General features: G+C 53.4%; 1 protein-coding gene across 1 annotated transcript in view; it reads right to left on the bottom strand.

Annotated features, from left to right (window-relative positions):
* Positions 1 to 8,969: 8,969 nt before the first annotated feature.
* Positions 8,970 to 20,063, bottom strand: part of UBE3B (ubiquitin protein ligase E3B) — a 50,703-nt gene continuing 39,609 nt past the window's right edge. The window contains exons 23-28 of the mRNA XM_015413227.1: positions 19,381 to 19,446; positions 17,508 to 17,566; positions 15,326 to 15,508; positions 14,102 to 14,213; positions 12,993 to 13,085; positions 8,970 to 9,387 (exon numbers count right to left, since the gene is read on the bottom strand). Coding sequence (XP_015268713.1) covers positions 9,196 to 9,387; positions 12,993 to 13,085; positions 14,102 to 14,213; positions 15,326 to 15,508; positions 17,508 to 17,566; positions 19,381 to 19,446 — 705 coding nt within the window. The 3' untranslated portion in view covers positions 8,970 to 9,195. The remainder of the gene's footprint in view (positions 9,388 to 12,992; positions 13,086 to 14,101; positions 14,214 to 15,325; positions 15,509 to 17,507; positions 17,567 to 19,380; positions 19,447 to 20,063) is intronic.

Genomic DNA, 20,063 nt, shown 5'->3' on the forward strand with positions numbered 1-20,063 from the left:
TGGGGGGAGGGTAACATTTCCTCCACAGAAGGCTCTTTATACTTGAAAAAAACCACCTATAGTCGAATGCATCCGTTGGATCCCACCCACTGAGTGTTTGGTGGAAAAACCCACACTAGGAGAAATGCTCTGGGTAGAACGCCCTGTGCGTGGATGGCTCACAGTGATGCCAGACACACACACATGATTATGGTACGTGCCTCTGATGCAAATAAACGTGATTCTAGCCCAGGACACCTAAGCCCAAAGCCAGACATGATGCAGAAAGTCATGTGAAGGAGCTCCCATTAAGGGTTTCTCTCTAGCGGGCAGGAGTGTGGACTCCAATCTGGGAGAACTGGGTTCGATTCCCCACTCCTCCACATGCAGCTGCTGGTGAGACCCTGGGTTAGTCACAAGTTCTCTCAAGGGCAGCTCTCAGCCCCACCTACCTCACAGGCAGTGTTCCCTCTAAGCTGAGTGAGTGTGAGCTCGCTCACAGTTTTTTAGCCTCCGGCTCACATATTTTTGTCTTCGCTTAGGGGGGATGGCTCTAGAGCGAACTACTTTATGCAGCAGCCAAATCGCTCGCTCACGACTTTAATGCCAGGAGTTCACAAAGCACTAGAATCTTTGCTCCCAAGACTCCACAGCTTAGAGGGAACATTGCTCCCGGGGTGTCTGCTGTGGGGAGGGGAAGGGAAAGGAGATTGTAAGCTGCTCTGAGGCTCCTTTGGGTAGGGAAGGGCCATGGGGTGTAAACCCAATCTCTTCTTCCCCTGTCCTCTTTTTTTTAAGGAGAAAATTGCTTGGGATGTCAATGGAGAGAATAAATAATAGGGAAAGGGTGGGGGCATATCTCACTACACAAACCGGCGCACGCCAAGCGGGTGATTCCATGGGCTTTCTTCCCTCCGGCCTGGCCCCACCAGGGTCAAATTCAGCTCCAGGCTCACCGTTTTACTAACAGAACTCCGCAAGTCTCACTAGCTGCTTCCATGATAGCTACAAAGGGAATCTTCTCACAGCCTCCTTTTCTGGTTCGGCAACAAGAGTAATGGGAGCTCCCGAAGGATGCCCAGGTGAGCTTGGGGCTTGCAGGGGGACGGAGCAGCAAGGCAGGAGACGGACATACAGCAAGCGGCCAGCTCCTGGTCTGCGCCAAAAGAGAGAGCGCACAGGAGGAGCTAGAAGTCCAAACAACATCCATGACAAAAATAACGAAGAGTCAGTACCGGTTTGTACCATTACGAATTTTACTGGCAAAGTGAGGTATAAATTGGAAGTAAATAAAAAAATATATGTGAAATAGTTTGCTATAATAATTATAATTCTAGAAGACTTCTAAAGGTAAAGGTCTCCCTTGCTCGAAAGCCAGTTGAGTCCGACTCTAGGGTTGCGGTGCTCATCTCAGTTTCCAAGCCGAAGAGCCAGCGCTGTCCGAAGACATTTCCGTGGTCGTGTGGCCTTCTAGAAACCAGCTAATTCATTGTGAAGACCTTGGGTTCTGAGATCGGAGACTCAACGTGGGGTGTTTATCTCAAGAGCTGATAAGTGGAAATGGATAAGAATTGTAATCGCTACACGCTCAGATAAAGCAATCCTTGTGAAACGGGTATTTTTATTGCGCAAAATTTGTCGCGTGTGAGCGATAAAGAGAGTTTCCCACAGAATTAGAATTATTATAGTAAACAATTTTGCATATAGATCTTTATGGGCTCTTCGTTGCATTTGTCACGGATGTTTTGTTCGGATTTCCAGCTCCTGGGCGGCAGCTGATCTCGCTCTCTGCACTGAAACTGGATGAGCTTTGGACCCTGCCCGTCCCCAGGGGCAGAGATGCCTGGCTCTGTTTCCGGAGCTGCTCCTGTGAGTGGAGGATGGCAGCAAAACTGCTTGCCTTTGGACTCACACACACACCCCACACAACCCGTGGGAGAGAGCAGCCGTCTGCAAAAAGGAGGCTCCGGATTCCCAAGTTACGTGCCTCCCCCCCCCCTCCCGCCTTTCATTAGAGCTGCTGGGAGAAGCAGGTAATCTGGACAAGCTGGTGGCGCCAGTTCCTCACACCCTGGCGCTCAGCAAGCATCAAGCCCGGACACATCTGCAGAACCTCTGCAGCAAAGGCAGCTGCAGAACAGCTCGATCTTCTGCATCCCCAAAGACTGCCGCCGGCCCCTGAGCAGCTGCCCTCATTTCACAACACGTTCTCACAAGGCAAGAACTTGTGGCCACTCAGTGAAATTGCTGAGTGAGTAGTCGGGTTAGAGCAGATAAAAGGAAGTCCTTCTTCACCCAAAGAGTGATGAACATGCGGGATTCACTGCCACAGGAGGTGGCGGTGGCTACAAGCATGGACGGCTTCAAGAGGGAATTAGATAAGCATCTGGAGCAGAGGTCCATCAGTGACTCTTAGCCACAAGGTATAGATAGGGCAAGGGATGCTCTGTATTCTTGGTGCTGGGGGGGGCAGAGTGGGAGGGCTTCTAGTGTCCTGGCCCCACTGCTGGACCTCCTGATGGACCCTGGCTTGATCCAACATTGGCTTCTCTTATGTTCTTAACTTTGAGCATCTATCTAGTACTGCTCATATAGTGACAGCCTTGAGCAGAAAACAAAATTATAAGTTGAGATAATGTCTTACTTAGTGTTATAACTGAGCATCGGAAGGATGGGTGCGGGAAAGGCCATGACGCAAAAAGGTGTTCGGTTGAGGTGAAGGTCTGTTTTAAGCCCAAGTCTCCTTTTCATAGGTGGAAAACCTCACTTGCCTTGAGAATGGAAGGTACGCAAAACTATTACATTTGTATGCTGCGTCTCGCCAAGTGGTCTCAAAGCGGCTAACAGCAGCTAAAATATTAACTGGCATCAGTTAAAAACAACACAAATAAAACTAAAAGGCAGCCCACATAAACAGATCCGACTAATGAAAAGCTAAATGGAAGATGATGTCGTCGAGGCTTTCACGGCTGGAGCTCAGTTGTTGTAGGGTTTTGGGCTGTATGGCCAGTCACAGCTGCTGGCGAAATGTCAGGTAATACAATGCCAAGACCACGGCCATACAGCCCGGAAAATCCACAACCACTAAATGGAAGAACTCTGCTTTGCAGGCCCTGCGGGACTATCTGACAAGCTGGTTCCACTAGAACGGGGAATGCACATTGATGGGGTCTGAACTGGCAGAGACTGACCAAGATCTTGGAGTCGTAGTAGATAACTCAATGAAAATGTCGAGACAGTGTGCAACTGCAAAAAAAAAAAAGGCCAATGCTATGCTGGGGATTATTAGGAAGGGTATTGAAAACAAATCAGCCAGTATCATAATGCCCCTGTATAAATCGACGGTGTGACCTCATTTGGAATACTGTGTACAGTTCTGGTCACCACACCTCAAAAAGGGTATTATAGCATTGGAAAAAGTGCAGAAAAGGGCAACTCGAATGATAAAAGGGTTGGAACACTTTCCCTATGAAGAAAGGTTAAAGCACTTGGGGCTCTTTAGCTTGGAGAAACTACGACTGAGGGGTGACATGATCGAGGTTTATAAGATTATGCATGGGATAGAGCAAGTAGAAAAAGAGGTACTTTTCTCCCTTTCTCACAATACAAGAACTCGTGGGCACTCCATGAAATTGCTGAGCGGTCGGGTTAGAACGGATAAAAGGAAGTCCTTCTTCACCCAAAGAGTGATTAACACATGGAATTCACTGCCACAGGAGGTGGCGGCGGCTACAAGCATGGATGGTTTCAAGAAGGAATTGGATAAACATCTGGAGCAGAGGTCCATCAGTGGCTCTTAGCCACAAGGTATAGATAGAAACTCTCAGTCTAGGGCAAGTGATGCTCTGTATTCTTGGTGCTTGGGTGGGGGCAACAGTGGGAGGGCTTCTAGTGTCCTGGCCCCACTGGTGGACCTCCTGATGGCACTTGGTATTTTTGGCCACTGAGTGACACAGAGTGTTGGACTAGATGGGCCACTGGCCTGATCCAACTTTGGCTTCTCTTATGTTCTTAAGGCCCTCATCCTGGTGGATACCAGGCGGGGCCAGGCACCACAAACAGCCTGTGGGTTGAAGAACACAAATTTCAGGGGGGAACATGTCAGAAGAGGCAGTCCAACAGGTATGAAAGTGGGCAGGGGCCAAAGGTAGGCTTCTGACAACTAGAGAAGGGTGAGAGGGCACCTACAAGAGGAAGAGGGAGCCGCGGGACCCTGTATCCAATTAGCAGCAGTCGCTGCCAGCGAGGTAGTCCACCAGACCTCGCTGCCTGGCCCCCAGCATCCTGGTAGCAGAAGTGTGCTGCCCCCCAGGGATCACAGCAAACATGCTGACCTTCGGCGCCCCCCCTCCAATGTGGGCACTACAATACTGACCCACCTGACGGGACCGTTGTGAAGAAGGCAACCAGGTATACAGGTGAAGGGCTTTCAGCTCTGCAGAAATGCTCAGCCCTGCTGTTTGTTTGATCTTAGCGAATTACCCCAGCATCTGCCTAGGGGATGAAATTTTATACCCTGCTACAAATTTTGTTAGTCTTTAAGGTGCGACTGAACTCTTGCTCTGTTCTACTACGTCAGACGATGGCGAAGTGTCCTAAAACGAGGCACACGAACCAGAGACCGCTCTTGGGTCTGCCGATGTGTCGGGTTTGCCACCCGACTCTCTGCACAGCTACACACCGCTAAGCCTGTCGGACTTGAGCGCGATCAGACGTGCCCGACCTTGTCCGGGAAAGCGCCGCTATTCGTGTGAGCTGCAGCCGTGTTCTCAAAACGCACGTCGGAGCCCCGCCAGCCAGAACTGAAGGACAAACACACAGACCGGGCATTTGGGATCGGCGGCCGGCAAGTTTCCCAAACACCTGGCCTTCCCCCAAGGCTTCTATTGCTGACATAAGGAAATGCACACTAGATCACAGCAATACAATGATTTTGCTCTGAACACTGGCTAAACCAGTTATTTGACGTTTGCTCGCCAACCATTTCTAATGTTATAATGTTTCCCCATCACAGTGAAGAACCATTGGTAACATATTAACAGCGAGGCTGACGTCATCTAGCCACGCCGAAAATGTGAATGCCGTCCGGAACATGCCTGAAGCTTACAGCTGAACAAAATCCCCGTCGGCTGCAAAAGTGTGTGATTTAAAGAATTTTATGTTGTCCTCCCTTACCCTATGAAACATTGTTAGTCTCTTGTGAAAACTTGTGTAACTGTAAATCGCTCAGAGCCAGCAGCTCTGCAGGATGAGCGATCAATAAATCAAAAGTTATTATTATTATTATTATATTACTCCTTTCTTGACTACACAAATGGATGGCATAGGTGCAAGTTTTGTTTCCAAGGGTATATCCCTGTTACTATTTTAGGGTTGCCATCTCTCTGAAGGGGGTGGGGTTTTTCCTGCTTTCGGGCCCCCCAATCTGCTGCCACCAAGTTGGCTGGCGGGGGGAGCCCCACCCTCGAAACAGCCTGATCCATGCCAACATGCCTGGCGTGTTGACATCATGTGGAGGCCATGACATCATGCAGGGCACATTGCAGGGGGAACAATCTATCATTTGAGGGAAAAGTCTATGGTTACCATAGAGGTTTTTTTCTCAAATGCTTGACTGTCCCCCACAACGTTCCTCAGGGCCTGTAAAGCGAAGCTCTTCCACCAGGCTTTTGGAGCCGCCACTACCGTTAAGAACTGACAACTGAGGCTAGAGAGCCCTCTTTTGGAGCCCCAACAACAGCCTGAGCCAGCCGCCAGGAGAATCGAAGAAGGTCGAAGAACTGACTGTGAGATGAGAGAACTGAATAACAGCAGCCACTACAAAACTAACGCCACTAGCACTTTACCCTACTGTGTGGTTTAAAGGTTTTTAGAATTGTTTTAATTGAATTTATATTTTATGTTTTATTGCAATTATGGGTTGCCTTGTGTAAGCCACCCTGAGCCAGCCTTGGCTGGGAGGGCGGGGTAAAAATTCAATAAATAAAGAAGAAAAAGAAAAGATTTGATTTATCCTCCACCCTTCACTACCCAAGGGAGTCTCAGAGCGGCTGACAAACCCCTTTCCCTTCCCCTCCCCACAACAGACACCCTGTGAGGTCGGTGGGGCTGAGAGAGCTCTGACAGCAACTGCTCTTTTTCAAGAACAGCTCTGAGAGAACTTGTGACTGGCCCAAGGTCATCCAGCCAGGTGCAAGTGGAGGAGTAGGGAATCAAACCCGGTTCTCCCAGATTAGATAAATAAATAAATCTCCATCGGGGAGGGGGAACACACCCAATAACTCTATTCAACCAACAGATCAAGTTTATTTCCTATATTCCTGAATTTCTGTCATAGAGAATGCACCGGGATTATCCACCCAAGCAGCAATAGGGTAAGGGAACAGGTGGGAAAAGAGCCGTTTCTTCATCTCCTGTGCCAAAGGCTTCCCTTTTCTGGTCACACACCCCGCCCTGGCTGCACAGCCTCCAAAGTGATGCGGAGTCCGGCGGAGAGAAGGGATGCAGGGCAGGAGGCGGCCCACTAGCTGCCAACCTGCTCTGAGGTTATCACACAATCACAGTTTGTACATACAGATGGGAGACGCACTGGACCGTGGGGGCCAGAGGAATCGACTGTCTTCTCTAACAGGGAAATTAAGGCAGAGAGCTGGGGACGCTCCCCCCTCCCCGTTCCAAGAGGCTGCCCTTTGTTCGGCTCTCCGGCCGCAGGGCGCCCCGTTCCAGGTGCCACACAATATTGCCAGAGGCCCAAAGAAAACCGCTGAGCTCCAGGCTGCAAAACGTTATGAGAGCTTCTCCTTCTCGAGCAACTTTTAAAAGTCAGTGAGTGGAGCAAGAGACAGAGAGAGAGAGAGAGATTTAGTGTTAATCGTTTCGTGCTCATAAGCTCCTATGGGCCCTGCCCATCACTAAAAAATTAAAAAAACACTAGTTTACATCTCTTCAAGCGATACCGCTGAAGGTCGGCAGCAGCAGAGCCCTCAGACCGGGAAGCGCCAACCGGGCTGCTTCTGCAGATTAAAACGGCACGTGCAACTTCCTCGAAGAATCTTGTACACTATTTACACTCGCGGCTACCCTTTGTCCGGGCACTTCATTTCTTCACAGAATCTCCACAGGGGGTGCGGAGGGGTTCTCCCAAACAGGAAGGGCCACGGAATCGGCCCCCAGCCGGTGGGGAGAGCCAGAGAACATGGCCTTCCAGGCAACCCGCGTCTTTCGATCCCTGAACATTCTGAGCACAGCAGCCGGGGTGGTGGTGGTGGAGAAGAGCAGGAGCTGCTACTGCCATAGCCTGGGAGAGAGCACAACAGCATCTACTGCTGGGTGTGGGCACAGCCGACCCATTTTTATAGGGAGGAGGTGACGACGAGGGTGGCAGCTGCCCGTCATTCTCCCTCCGAAACAGGCCCGCCTCTAAGAGAAGAAAGCCTGCTGCCGGCAGTTTGCCAGATCCTCCAGGACAGAGGGGCACGTTAGCAAGGACGAGCATCCGCAACCTATTCATAGAGGGCAGCATCACCTCAGGGATGCACCCATCCAGATTTCCAAGATTTTAAGAGAGACGGGGGCAGTGAGCAGACTGAGGACTGTCCGGCACTCTCACTTTAGTTGCTTGTGGGCCCCTCCTAAGTCAGGTCTTCTTCTTTTCTGCATGTGTCTCCTCCCCCTACTGGTTGCTTCGATATTACACCTCTGCAGTTCCAGCGTATTTCCCTGCTTTTTATAGCAATGCAATATCGAAGCAACCACTAGAGGGAGGAGACACATGAAGAAAGGGGGGGGGGACTCCCCTGAAGCAATACGAGGAGCACAGGTGATGAAAGTGACAATGTGGAAGAACTCAGGAACATGAAAATCAACCCACGGGGTTAACTGCTTGTTACGTCAGCCGAAACTCACTTGCAAGGGCTAAGCTTTGTGGGAGTCTGTACTCCGGAGTCCCCGATGGTTTCCAGAACAGAGTGAAATGCGTGACACGTAAAGAAGCCCCTGAGAAGTTGGCGTCCAGAACAGCTTGGGGGAGGGGCTCTGCAGCGACACAGTCTCCGAGGAGCATCTGTCACAGGTCACACGAGGGCCGGAAACGTCAGCTCCACTCACAGGCCGGGGGCTCTTCAACCCTTCCTCCTCGGCGTGAGCAGCAAGCAAGACGCTAGGAGAGTCTTCTCCAGAGGCACCTCAGCTGCTCACTCCTGGGCCCAGACGAGAGCCATCTCCAGAGCGGCAGAAGGGCAGAGGTGCGCCAAAGCCTCTGGAGAGGAGGGGGTGAAATATGCCCTTTGTCTTTGTGCTCGTGCAGGAGGCTAGACTGCACTCACAGCCCCCTCTCCCCCCATACAGGGACTGTCAGGCTGCAAGTGACCCTGGTTGGCCAACGCTCTACGGCACAGCCTCCTGGACATCCCGAAGGTCTCCTAAGAGAGATCAAGGCCAAAAGAGAGAAACCGAAAGCCAATATTTGCTGGAGGAGCGAGTGGACGAGCTTCAGGCGACAAAACCAGCTGAAGGGAGAGATCCGGTTTGTGGGAAAGACCGGAAAGAGAAATGCGGAAGTCTCTGGGGACTGGACGAGGTGGGGCCCTGGGCAAACCAGCTGCCACTCCAGGGCCCTGGGCAAAAAGCCACCCCTAAGGAACCTCACTGCCGTTTTGAAGTCCTGAAAGTGACAGGGTCTCGGTCTGCACGGGGGCGGGATCCCCAATTCCCCCCCCCCCCCCCGGCAGGAATAAGAAAGCACCCTCCATTCATCCCGGGCCTCTGCCCCACAGCACGTCAGGGCACTTTGCCCCCCAGGCCGGTCCTGCTCACCCCAAAATCCAACTTCTGCCCGGAACACAGACACAGACGGGGCTCCAGCCGCACCTCAGCGGAGTGGGGGAGCAGGCGGTGTGGCCGGGCTCTCCAGCGAGCGAGCGAGCGCACCCGGATCCCCCCCCCTGCATTGCCCCAGCCTCGCCTCCGCCTGTCAAGAATCATCCCGCTCTGCGACTCCACAGGCATTGCGCTCGATGCTGCTTTTAATGGCAGGCCAGCTGCTCGCAAGTCAAGGCCGTGGGCGCCACAGCCAGCCCTCTTCAGGGGCGCCGGGCCAAATGCCAAGCCAGCGCAGCGCAGAGCAGAGGGCCGCTGTCCCCCCCGCCCCCTTCTGCCTGGAAGGGCCCGGCGCTGCACACCCGGCTCCCGCCAGCGGCTCTGGAAAGGTCCCGGCGGCTACGAGAGCTCAAAGCCGGTGTTCATGCTGATGGCGTAGCGCAGCTTCTCTCGCAGGACGCTCTTCTTGCTGTAATTGGGCAGCTTGAGGAGGTTGAAGCAGGTCGAGGAGGTGGGCAGGCGCCCCCCCGGCTCCTTCTTCCGGATGGTGAAGAAGCCCCGCAGGACGCTGCCCAGGGTGTCCCCCGTGTCCTGTGGGGAGAAAGGCTGTCGTGGGATCTCTGCCGGCTGCGTCTTTCCCTCTTCCCCACCGGGTCCCCGCCCTCGTGCAGAATCCCGCAGCTGGCATGGAATCTGCCGGCCACTCTTCTATGTGTCAGGTTTGGGCCATCGAGTTGGGGCGGCCAGCCGGCTGATACCTGATGCTTTCTGTATCTCTTAGCATTGCCCTCGCCTGCCACTGCATCCCAATGAGGGGGAGTGAGTGTGTGCAGTCCATCAGGGAGGCTTGCTCGGTCATTTCCCTAAGAGGCCCCAAGACATCTTTCACACGGGAAGTGTCCTTGGAGAAAGATTGTGCCTGGCTAGAGAGGGGCTGTATATCTTTCGGAGCCATTTGTAGTAATGCTGCCGCTGAGTGCGTGGGATCTGGGGCTGTGTCTATACCTTGCCTTTCCCGCCTTGCAAATCAGTCCTGACAAAGAGTTTGAACCCGCAGCATCTCATCTCTCTAAATAAAGCATTCAATGCAAAAGTGTGTGTGGGGAGTGACACGATGCAGGCTGACCTCAGTGGGAACCCTGCTGCCTTCCTCCCAAGCAACGCTGCCCTTGCTGGGACAGGATCCAGCAGTGTTCCTCCGTCTCAAGCCAGCCAAGAGAAACACGAGCATCAAGTACTCTCCCGGAGACAAGCCTGCCTCCAGCCTTAAACTGCTTCTCTTCCCCCCCGCCCCCAGCAGTATTGATGGACAGGAAGCAGAGAGCATTGGGACTGGGAAGAGGGATGCCGCCAGGGGGTGTAGGAGAGCAATGCAGACATCTGCGTGGCAAACCCGAATGGATTCACTGTTCTCCTGGCTGTTCTCCTGGCTAGAGGTTGGGAACCCAGGTATCAGGCTAATTGCACAAGGCAGAAACATCTGCCGATGTGCTGAGTTCATCGTGAGAAGCTACCTTGGCAAAGGGACAAGAGATAAGGAGCTGTGAGCTTTCGGGATCAACACATTCCATAATATGATCGTATGCTTGTAACTTTCCCTTACGCAGGGAGAAATAAGGGAGGGGACGGAGGGGGAAATTTTCAATAAATATTGTGCCCCAGCCTGGCTGAGACACAGAGTTTTCTGCAGCCGTCTGTGTCTTGTCTTCTTTGAACCCCAGTAAACTAGAAGGGGGCCCTTGAAGTGTTCTGGTCGCCCAGCCTCTCCCCTCGCTCTCTCCCTGCCTAACGGGCACCACCCTACACCTGGCCGTTCTAGCCCCAGCTCTTCCTCCAGCACTGGTCATCCCGCTCCCACCACTTTAGGGGAGGGGCCCTGGCTCAGTGGCAGAGTATCTGCCTGACATGCAGAAGGGTCCCTGGCTCAACCCCCAGCATCTCCAGTTAAAAACAGGACCAGGCAGGAGGTGGTGGGAAAGACCTCTGCCTGAGGAAGGGGTTGCGGCTCAGTGGTAGAGCCTCTGCTTGGCACGCACAAGGTCCCAGGTTCAGTCCCCGGCACCTCCAATTAAAAGGACCAGGCAGGAGGGGATGGGAAAGAGCTCTGCCTGAGGAAGGGGTTCCGGCTCAGTGGTAGAGCCTCTGCTTGGCACGCACAAGGTCCCAGGTTCAGTCCCCGGCACCTCCAATTAAAAGGACCAGGCAGGAGGGGATGGGAAAGAGCTCTGCCTGAGGAAGGGGTTCCGGCTCAGTGGTAGAGCCTCTGCTTGGCACGCACAAGGTCCCAGGTTCAGTCCCCGGCACCTCCAATTAAAAGGACCAGGCAGGAGGTGATGCTGAAAGACCTCCGCCTGAGACCCAGGAGAGCTATAAAGAGGGGCTGTGGCTCAGTGGCAGAGTATCTGCTTGACATGCAGAAGGGTCCCTGGCTCAACACCCAGCATCTCCAGTTTAAAAAAAGGACCAGGCAGGAGGTGATGGGAAAGAGCTCTGCCTGAGGAAGGGGTTCCAGCTCAGTGTTAGAGCCTCTGCTTGGCACGCACAAGGTCCCAGGTTCAATCCATGGTAAAGTAAAGGTTTCCTTTGCTCGAAAGCCAGTCGAATCCGACTCTAGGGATGTGGTACTTATCTCAATCTGAAGAGCCAGCGCTGTCCGAAGACGTTTCCGTGGTCATGTGGCCGGCGTGACTAAACACCGAGGCACATGGAACGCTGCTACCTCCCCACCGAAGTGGTACCTATTTATCTACTTGCAGTTTCTTGCTTTCGAACTGCTAGGTTGGCAGGAGCTGGGGCCAGAGACGGGAGCTCACTCCGTCACGTGGCGCTGGGGTCTCGAACCACCAAGCTACCAACCTTCCGGTCTGCAGCTTCAGTGTCTTAACCTCTGAGCCACGGTAGCTCCAGTTAAAGGATCTGGCAGTAGGCCATGTGGAAGACCCCCGCCTGAGACCCTGGAGAGCCCCTGCCGGTCTGACTTGGATGGATCCAGAGGTGTGTTCATGTGAGACCCCGGAAAGCCGCTGCAAGTCCGAGTAGGCAGGACTGGCCTTGATGGGCCCATGCTCTGACTCAGCAGAAGACAGCTACAGGTTCATAGGTTCAACCGCTCTAACTTCCTTAAGTAGGAGGGGCTTCACCATCTGAGCTTGGACACCACATGGGGAGAAACTGGTCCCCTGCGCTTCCCCTCGGCTCAAGGGGCACCGGGGCCGAACCTCCCCCTCCCCCACCCCAAGACAATCCCAGGCCTGGGTTTCCAAGGAGGAGGAGATTGGGTTTATACCATCTACGGCTGATTAGGCAGTTGGTCCCCTTCCTCGAACGCAATGATCTGGCGTCAGTGATCCATGCTATGGTCACCTCGAGGTTGGACTACTGCAATGCTCTCTACATGGGGCTGCCCTTCCCCCAAGAGCACTGAGATCCGAACTGCAGAACCGTTTAGTCCCCCCTGGCCCTAGGGACGCCAAATCAACAACTACAAGAACCAGGGCGTTTTCCCTAGCTGCACCAATATGGTGGTATCAGCTCCCACATGAAATCCGCGCTCTGCGGGATCTCCACCAATTCCGCAGAGCGGTAAAGACGGAGCTGTTCCGCCAAGCGTTCAATAGCCCAGACCAATCATTCTAGCACTTTATATGGATGGCCGCCATGTGTAAATTGTACTGTTTTATTGTAATTTTATTGTTATTGTTAATGACTGTTTTTAGATGTTCGATATTAATTCTACTGGTTTTTAATTGTTGTAAGCCGCCCTGAGCCGCTTCGGCGGGAGGGCTGGATAAAAATCAAATAAATAAATAAATAAATATACCGCGCCCTTCACTACCCAAAGGAGTCTCAGAGCGGCTTACAAACTCTTCTCCCTCCCCCTCCCCACAACAGACACCATGTGAGGTAGGTGGAGCTGATACAGCTCTTTCCAGGACTGCCATTGAGAGAACAGCTCTGACAGAACTAGGGCTTGCCCAAGGTCACCCAGCAGGTGCAAGTGGAGGAGTGGGGGAATCAAACCCGGTTCTCCCAGATTAGCGTCCACGCACACTTAACCACTACACTAAACTGGCTCTCAAGGACTCTTGCCAGTTTAAGGAGGATGGAAGAAAGGTTCTCGGCCCACTTCAGAAGCTCAAAGCGTGGGTCAGGACCATCGCCCCTCACCACCCCCGCCCGCCCCCACGGCCACCTACCTGATCGTCCGAGACCTCCACGCAACGGATGGAGAAGGGGGGCTTGAGGTAGGCGAAGCCCAAGAGCGGCGGCCTGGAGCAGCTGGTGACAAACTGGAAGCGGCAGACAGAAAGAGAGGGTGACCAAGGGAGGCCCGGGGTCGAGAAGCAGATGGCGGGTGTGGCGAAAGAGCTCCGGCCAAGACACACACACACACACCCCCCGAGAGCTGCTGCCTTGACGGACCAAAGATCTGACTTGGTACGCCACAGCTTTGGGTGTTCATACATTTCTTACATGCCCAGGGAAATGCTGATCGCCACGCTGGGGCTTTCCTAAGGTGACCCAGCAGGTGCAAGTGCAAGTGGAGGAGTGGGGAATCAAACCCGGCTCTCCCAAATTAGAGTCTGCACTCTTAACCACTACACCAAAGTGCCTCTCTTGAAGAAGAGATTGGATTTATCCCCCGCCCTTCACTAACCAAAGGAGTCTCAGAGCGGCTGACAAACTCCTTTCCCTTCCCCTCCCTACAACAGACACCCCCTGTGAGGTAGGCGGGGCTGAGAGAGCTCTTGACAGAAACGGCTCTTTTCCAAGAACAGCTCTGACAGAACTGTGGCTTTCCTAAGGTGACCCAGCAGGTGCAAGTGGAGGAGTGGGGAATCAAACCCGGCTCTCCCAAATTAGAGTCTGCACTCTTAACCACTACACCAAAGTGCTTCTCTTGAAGAAGAGTTTGGATTTATCCCCCGCCCTTCACTACCCAAAGGAGTCTCAGAGCGGCTTACAAACTCCTTTCCCTTCCCCTCCCCACAACACCTCTGTGGGGAGGCGGGGCTGAGAGAGCTCTGACAGAAACGGCTCTTTTTCAAGAACAGCTCTGACAGAACTGTGGCTTGCCCAAGGTCATCCAGCGGGTGCAAGTGGAGGAGTGGGGAATCAAACCCCAGATTAGAGTCTGCACACTTCACCACGACAACAAAGTGGCTCTCCAAACAAGCAATGCACTGATTTGACTAAGGGAGAACTCTGACCCGAAAGCTTTCCTGTGAGGAGAGAAAACCTGCATCCCCCCAAATTAAGACCTGATAAGCACCCGTACACCCCCCTTCTGTGACACTGCCTTTACCTTGAGAAACATGGCTCGTTCGTCAGGGCTGAAGTCGTTGGCAAGGATGTCCCACAGCCAGATGATGACTCTGTGGCTGCCGTGGAAGCCCCCGTAGTACACCGTGTGCTTCCTGAGAAAGAGCAGAGGGGAAGCCGAAAGGGCCACTCGAGGCCTGGACCCAGAGGAAGCCTCGAGCAGCCACACGCAGCCTGTTGCAAGCTGTGCAGCAGGGCCAGGACATGGACGAGGGGAGCTGCTCTGCCCCTCTAGGAGGCCAGCTGGTCCTCCTCGCCCAGCACTGCCCACCTTCAATGAGAAACGGAATGCGTCCCTCTAGCTGGACTGGAACGGGGACCCCTTTGCCCCCAGAGTTAAAACGCTGGGGGCTCTTTAGCTTGGAGAAACGACGGCTGAGGGGTGACATGATCGAGGTTTACAAGATTATGCATGGGATAGAGCAGGTGAAGAAAGAGATACTTTTCTCCCTTTCTCACCATACAAGAACTCGTGGGCACTCCATGATATTGCTGAGCGGTCGGGTTAGAACGGATAAAAGGAAGTCCTCCTTCACACAAAGAGTGATGAACACATGGAATTCACTGCCACAGGAGGTGGTGGCGGCTACAAGCACGAATGGCTTCCAGAGGGAATTGGAGAAACATATGGAGCAGAGGTCCCCCAGTGGCTATCAGCCACAAGGTCTATAGATAGGAACTCTCGGTCTAGGGCAAGTGATGCTCTGTATTCTTGGTGCTTTGGGGGGGGGGCAACAGTGAGAGGGCTCCTAGTGTCCTGGCCCCACTGCTGGATCTCCTGACGGCACCTGGTGTTTTTGGCCACAGTCTGTGTCACAGAGTGTTGGACTGGATGGGCCACTGGTCTCATCCAACTTTGGCTTCTCTGATGTTCTTATAGGAACTGTCAGTCTGGGGCCAAGTGATGCTCTGTATTCTTGGTGCTTGGGGGGGGGGGGGCAAGAGTTAGTGTCCTGGCCCCACTGCTGGACCTCCTGAGGGCACCTGGTATTTTTGGCCACTGTGAGACAGACAGAGTGTTGGACTGGATGGTCCACCGGCCTGATCCAGCATTGGCTTCTCTTGTGTTCTTATGTTCTTATGAGTTGAATGGTGCTGGTGGAACCCTCTTGTGCCCGACACTACCACCCCAAGGACTCGACGTGCCCCACAGTCACCCCGGGAGGGCCACAACACACCAGCCGGCATTCGTTTCCCCCGTCCTTACTTCAGGTCTTCCAGGTCGATCTCGGCATTGTCGCCAGAGATCAGGCGCTGCAGCTCCGGTGCGGAGAACATGCGGATCCATTCCGGCTTGATGATGGACCGGAAGCCGCTGATGAAGGCAGCCGTTTGGTTTTTGATCTGGGTGTGCATCCGGAAGTGGGCCATGAGGTGGATGTAACTGATCCTGGGCGGGGGGGGGGGGTGGGAAAAAAGGTCAGTCGGAGGGGCCCGTCACACGGAGGCCCTGGGGCTCAACATGCCACCCCCGGGAAGAAGAAAGAGAAGAAGAGTTTGGATTGATACCCCGCCCTTTCACTACCCAAGGGTGTCTCAGAGCGGCTCACAAACTCCTTTCCCTTCCCTCCCCACCACAGACACCCTGGGAGTTAGGTGGGGCTGAGAGAGCTCTGACAGAAACGGCTCTTTTTCAAGGACAGCTCTTATCAGAACTACCGCTTGCCCAAGGTCATCCAGCAGCTGCAAGTGGAGGAGTGGGGAATCAAAGCCGGTTCTCCCAGACTTAACCACTACACCAAACTGGCTCATCCTGACCAAATGCAGATGCAAAGACCTGGAAAGACGGCAGGGCTGAGCAAAAGCTGAGAGCTACGCACGGAGGGCAAGGGACCACTCTAAATCCCAGAGCCAGGGGGCAACACCACTGTGTGAGACAGGATGCTGGACTAGAGGGACCCTCACTGGTCTGATCCAGCAGGGCTCTTCTGATGTTCTTATGAAGGCCTCGGCCTCTGTGCCCTGCTGTTGGCCCTCCAGAGGAACTGGCTGGCCACTGTGTGAGATGGGATGCTGGACTAGAGGGACCTCCACTGGTATGATCCAGCAGGGCTCTTCTGAAGTTCTTCTCAGGGGAAGGCCTCAGCCTCTCTGCGTTGTTGCTGGCCCTCCAGAGGAACTGGCTGGCCCCTGTGTGAGGCAGGATGCTGGACTAGATGGACCCTCCCTGGTCTGATCCAGCAGGGCTCTTCTGAGGTTCTTATCAGGGGAAGGCCTCGGCCTCTCTGCCCTGTTGCTGGCCCTCCGGAGGAACTGGCTGGCCCCTGTGTGAGACGGGATGCTGGACTAGATGGACCCTCCCTGGTCTGATCCAGCAGGGCTCTTCTGAGGTTCTTATCAGGGGAAGGCCTCGGCCTCTCTGCCCTGTTGTTGGCCCTCCAGAGGAACTGACAGGCCCCTGTGTGAGACAGGAGGCTGGACTAGAGGGACCCCCCCTGGTCTGATCCAGCAGGGCTCTTCTGGTGTCCTTATCAGGGGAAGGCCTCGGCCTCTCTGCCCTGTTGCTGGCCCTCCGGAGGAACTGGCTGGCCCCTGTGTGAGATGGGATGCTGGACTAGATGGACCCTCCCTGGTCTGATCCAGCAGGGCTCTTCTGAGGTTCTTATCAGGGGAAGGCCTCGGCCTCTCTGCCCTGTTGCTGGCCCTCCAGAGGGACTGGCTGGCCCCTGTGTGAGACGGGAGGCTGGACTGGAGGGACCCTCCCTGGTCTGACCCAGCAGGGCTCTTCTGGTGTCCTTATCAGGGGAAGGCCTCGGCCTCTCTGCCCTGTTGCTGGCCCTCCAGAGGGACTGGCTGGCCCCTGTGTGAGATGGGATGCTGGACTAGATACACGCTCACTGGTCTGACCCAGCAGGGCTCTTCTTAGGTTCTTCTCAGGGGAAGGCCTCGGCCTCTCTGCCCTGTTGCTGGCCCTCCGGAGGAACTGGCTGGCCCCTGTGTGAGGCAGGGTGCTGGACTAGATGGACCCTCCCTGGTCTGATCCAGCAGGGCTCTTCTGAGGTTCTTATCAGGGGAAGGCTATGTCCCAGCCATGCGGGGGGACGCCCATGTGCACAGGAGCAATCCCAGCCACACGGCCCAAAGCAGGCCGCCTCACACTGGCTTCTTCTCACTTGCTCACTAGAAAGGTCCCTCTGTGGCCTGTCTTCACGTGCACAAGTCCATGGCTGTTCACGCTGGAGCCCATTTCTAGCCGTCCCTACCCCCCCCCCCATCGGAAACAGAGATGAACCAATCCCTGCCCCTGTTTGCAGACTGCCCCGAGACCGGCACCAGCCTCTGAGTCAACGGGAAGCTCAAGCGTCAGACACGTCCCTCAGCTGGTGCTGTGAGCCAGGCAGCCCCGAAGGGGGGGGTAGGCACCGGGGGGGGGGGCTGTCGCTCCTTACTTGTTCTCATTGGTCACAGGCATGGTTTTCCCTCCGGGGACAAGTTCGTGGCAAACAAGCTGGGGAAAGGGAAATCAAAGTCAGACAGACAGACAAGGTTATCATCACCTGCTGGAAGAAGAAGAAAAGAAGAAGAAGAAAAGAAGAGGAGGAGGAGGAGACTGGATTTATACCCCACCCTTCACTATCCAAGGGAGTCTCAGAGCGGCATATAATCTCCTTTCCCTTCCCCTCCCCACAACAGGCACCCTGTGAGGTAGGTGGGGCTGAGAGACCTCTCCAGAGAACTGCCCTTGGGAGAACAGCTGAGAGAAGGAGAAGAAGAGATTGGGTTTATTATACAATGCCCTTCACTCAGAATCTCAGAGTGGTTTATAATCTCCTTTCCCTTCCCCTCCCCACAACAGACACCCTGTGAGGAAGGTGGGGCTGAGAGAGCTCTGAGAGAAACTGCCCTTGAGAGAACAGCTCAGACAGAACTTGTGACTGACCCAAGGTCACACCAGCAGCTGCATGGGGAAGCGTGGGGAATCCAACCCGGTTCTCCCAGATTAGAGTCCGCGCTCCTGACCACGACACCAAACTGGCTCTCAAACTGGAGAAGATCCTCCCCTGGGGTGCAAGCCAGGGTCCATCTTTCCTTTAGTTGCCTGCGCTCACAGAGGCCTAACCCTCACCCCATCCCAGATGCTTCAGTGCCCATTCATCTAGTTTGGGGGGAGGGGGGGTCGGAAATGCACTTTGTACATGCTCAGAAGCACACCTGCTTTACAGGCTGGCTGCACAAGGGAGGAGTCTGTGGGCGTGTATATATGGAAGATACTTTTCCCCACAGGGGAGGGCGGGAGGAGGAGAATTCAAAGCAGAATCGTGGTAAGACGGAAGGAGCGGCCGTTTTTAAAAGACAGTTCCCTGTTAACAAAAGAGACCGTGACAAGATTAAATAAATATGAGAAGAAAATTGGAAAGAATTGTTGGAAGTGCAAATATAGCGATGGAACATACTTCCACCTATGGTGGGTATGTAACAAAGCAAAAAAATTCTGGAAGATGGTAAAGGAGATGACTGATGAGATACTGAATAAGACTATACCTCTAACACCTGAGTGCTTTCTATTAAATTTTATACCAGATACGTTTAAGAAAAATGAAACCTATTTAGTGATGCAGACTATTACCGCAGCTAGAATTTCGTATGCTAGTAAGTGGAAAAATGAGGAAACCCCTACCAGAGAAGACGTGATTGCCAAAATATTAGACGTGGCGGAGATGGAGAAATTAACATTTATTTTACAAGATAAAGGATATGAAAATTTTGGATAAATATTGGTTTAATTTCTACAGGTGGTTGAATGAGAGAAATCAGCTCAGTTTGGTTTAGCACGATTGGAATGACTATGAATAGATATTTGTAAATATAGAATAGAATAGTATGCAATGGCTATGGTAAATAAGGCACGATAGTAGAATGTATATACTTTGTGAAGAGTTGGAACTTGTCTGCAACCAGAGTTTGTTACTGAAGTTGGAATTGTATATGTGTAGGGGGGTTTTGTGGGTTTTTTTGTGTGTTTTTCTCTTTTCTTTTCAATGTTGGTGTTTGTCTTTTTGTGTGAGTTTAATGTACTAAATACAAATAAAGAGATATGCAAAAAAAATAAAAAATAAAACTACTTGCAATGTAATCTGAAAAGAAAAAAAACAAAAACAAAAGAGACCCTGGCAGCAGACGACGCCTGGCAGAAGAGAAAGCATTCACTGTGCCCTGCCCTGCCAAGGAGGTGAATTCAGAACCAGATGGCACATGGGTGCCAGGGGACCCTGGAGATACTATGCTGGGAAATCAGAGACAGAGAGAAATGGGACAGCCTACCTGGCCCATCACGTCTTCATCATAGGAGAGCGTCAGGCCCAAATCGCTGGTGTCCCCGTCGTAACGCTAAAAGGGGGAGAGAAGAGGTCAGTCTCCTGCGGCCTCTGTGGCCCATCATCAGTGTGCCAGGGCTGCATGGACCGTTGTGCCCAACGCCCCTGAAAAGCTGCACCAAGCAAAAGCCGAACTAGCCCCCAGGTACGAGGACTGGCGGAGTGAGCTCCCGTCCCTAGTTCCAGCTCCTGCTAACCTAGCAGTTCGAAAGCAAGAAACTGCAAGTAGATAAATAGGTACCACTTCGGTGGGAAGGGAACAGCGTTCCGTGTGCCTTGGTGTTTAGTCATGCCGGCCACATGACCACGGAAACGTCTTCGGACAGCGCTGGCTCTTCGGCTTTGAAACAGAGATGAGCACCGCAACCCTAGAGTCGGACTTGACTGGCAAGGGAACCTTTACCTTTATGAGGACTAAAGCTGGATGGGGCATCAGCTGGCTTTCGGGGCCTGGGCTCTGCACCTGGAAAAGGACAATGAGCTCTGCCGGGGGGGGGGAGTCTTGAGACCTCCCCAGTTCTGGAGATCTCACTCAGCCCTTCTTCCCGAGTCTCTAGCCCGGACCCCCCCCCCCCCCCGCTTTTGCTCGCCCACTTTTAAACCCTGTCTGCTCTGAACAGTTAGAACTGA

Source organism: Gekko japonicus, unplaced genomic scaffold (assembly GCF_001447785.1).
Source record: "Gekko japonicus isolate JY-2015 unplaced genomic scaffold, Gekko_japonicus_V1.1 scaffold10, whole genome shotgun sequence".
NCBI lineage: Eukaryota > Metazoa > Chordata > Lepidosauria > Squamata > Gekkonidae > Gekko > Gekko japonicus.